This window comes from Olea europaea, unplaced genomic scaffold, assembly GCF_002742605.1.
Source record: "Olea europaea var. sylvestris unplaced genomic scaffold, O_europaea_v1 scaffold40814, whole genome shotgun sequence".
NCBI lineage: Eukaryota > Viridiplantae > Streptophyta > Magnoliopsida > Lamiales > Oleaceae > Olea > Olea europaea.
In genome coordinates, this window is record NW_019260499.1 from 1 (window position 1) to 1,040 (window position 1,040).

Here is a 1,040-nt window from a genome sequence, read left to right on the forward strand (position 1 = left end):
AGTATTGCTTTTGATAGTACGAGATTACCCATATATTCTTAACAAAAATGCATGATGTTTGCTCTGTGCAGGGCGATTGACAAGACGGTTCCAGGATTCCCCAGGCCATTGCTGAATCTAAGTTCATCTACATTTGCTACTTTTATGAACGACGCATTTGGGATAGCATTGGATCCTCCTTTTGATCCTTATGCAGATGACATCAACTATCTTCTCGCATCCTACGTTCTTCCTTACGTTGGCCTCACCGGATATGTCGGGACAAATCCAAAACTCCTAAGCCCTACAGCTAGAGGGGTACGTCTAACTTAAATCATTATTTAACCACCACGACTAAAAGCCTAAACTTTTTGAAAAGAAAGCATATTTTTGTATTATAAAATGTCATTAGCATGTCTCCTAATGGAGCTCAATTTCATTTGTCATCATATATGTAACACGTGCACAATTTTTATAAATCGATGGCACGAGACCATGATCTTCGTATCAGTTTTCAATCAAAGACCCGACTTATGCACAATTTTTATAAACAAGTGACGATTAGTGGTGCGTCTTGAACTCTTTGGCTCTAACATTTTGTTTGTATGTATGGTCAGCTCGTGGCAGGGCTTTTGGGCGTGGAAGCGGGGCAAGATGCGGTTATAAGAGCTCTCCTTTATGAGCGAGCATTGGTAAAGGTATTACCCTATGGATTCACGGTGGCCGAATTTACTGATAAAATATCGGACCTACGAAATGAGCTGGGAAAAGCGGGACTGAAAGATGAAGGACTAATAGTTCCTCCCGCACTAGGCGCCGAGGGTAAAATTTCAGGGAACGTGCTCGCTGGCGACGAATTCTCTTTGTCATATGGTCGAACACCAGAGGAAATACTTAGAATCGTGTATGCAAGTGGAAAAGAGAATAAGCCTGGAGGATTTTACCCCAAAGGAGCTGGCGGAAAAATAGCCAAATCTTATTTGGAATGATGTGGTGAAATAAAAAGGGTAGCTTGGACCTTCACTGTCTACATGTATAATAAATAATTCAATAAACTTCTA

General features: G+C 41.0%; 1 protein-coding gene across 1 annotated transcript; it reads left to right on the plus strand.

Moving 5' to 3' along the window:
* Positions 1-35: 35 nt before the first annotated feature.
* LOC111387544 (desiccation-related protein PCC13-62-like) lies at positions 36-1,040 on the plus strand. The gene is made up of 2 exons (XM_023012114.1): positions 36-297; positions 597-1,040. The coding sequence occupies exons 1-2, from the start codon at positions 52-54 to the stop codon at positions 966-968; spliced, it is 618 nt and encodes a 205-aa protein (XP_022867882.1). The 5' UTR covers positions 36-51; the 3' UTR covers positions 969-1,040.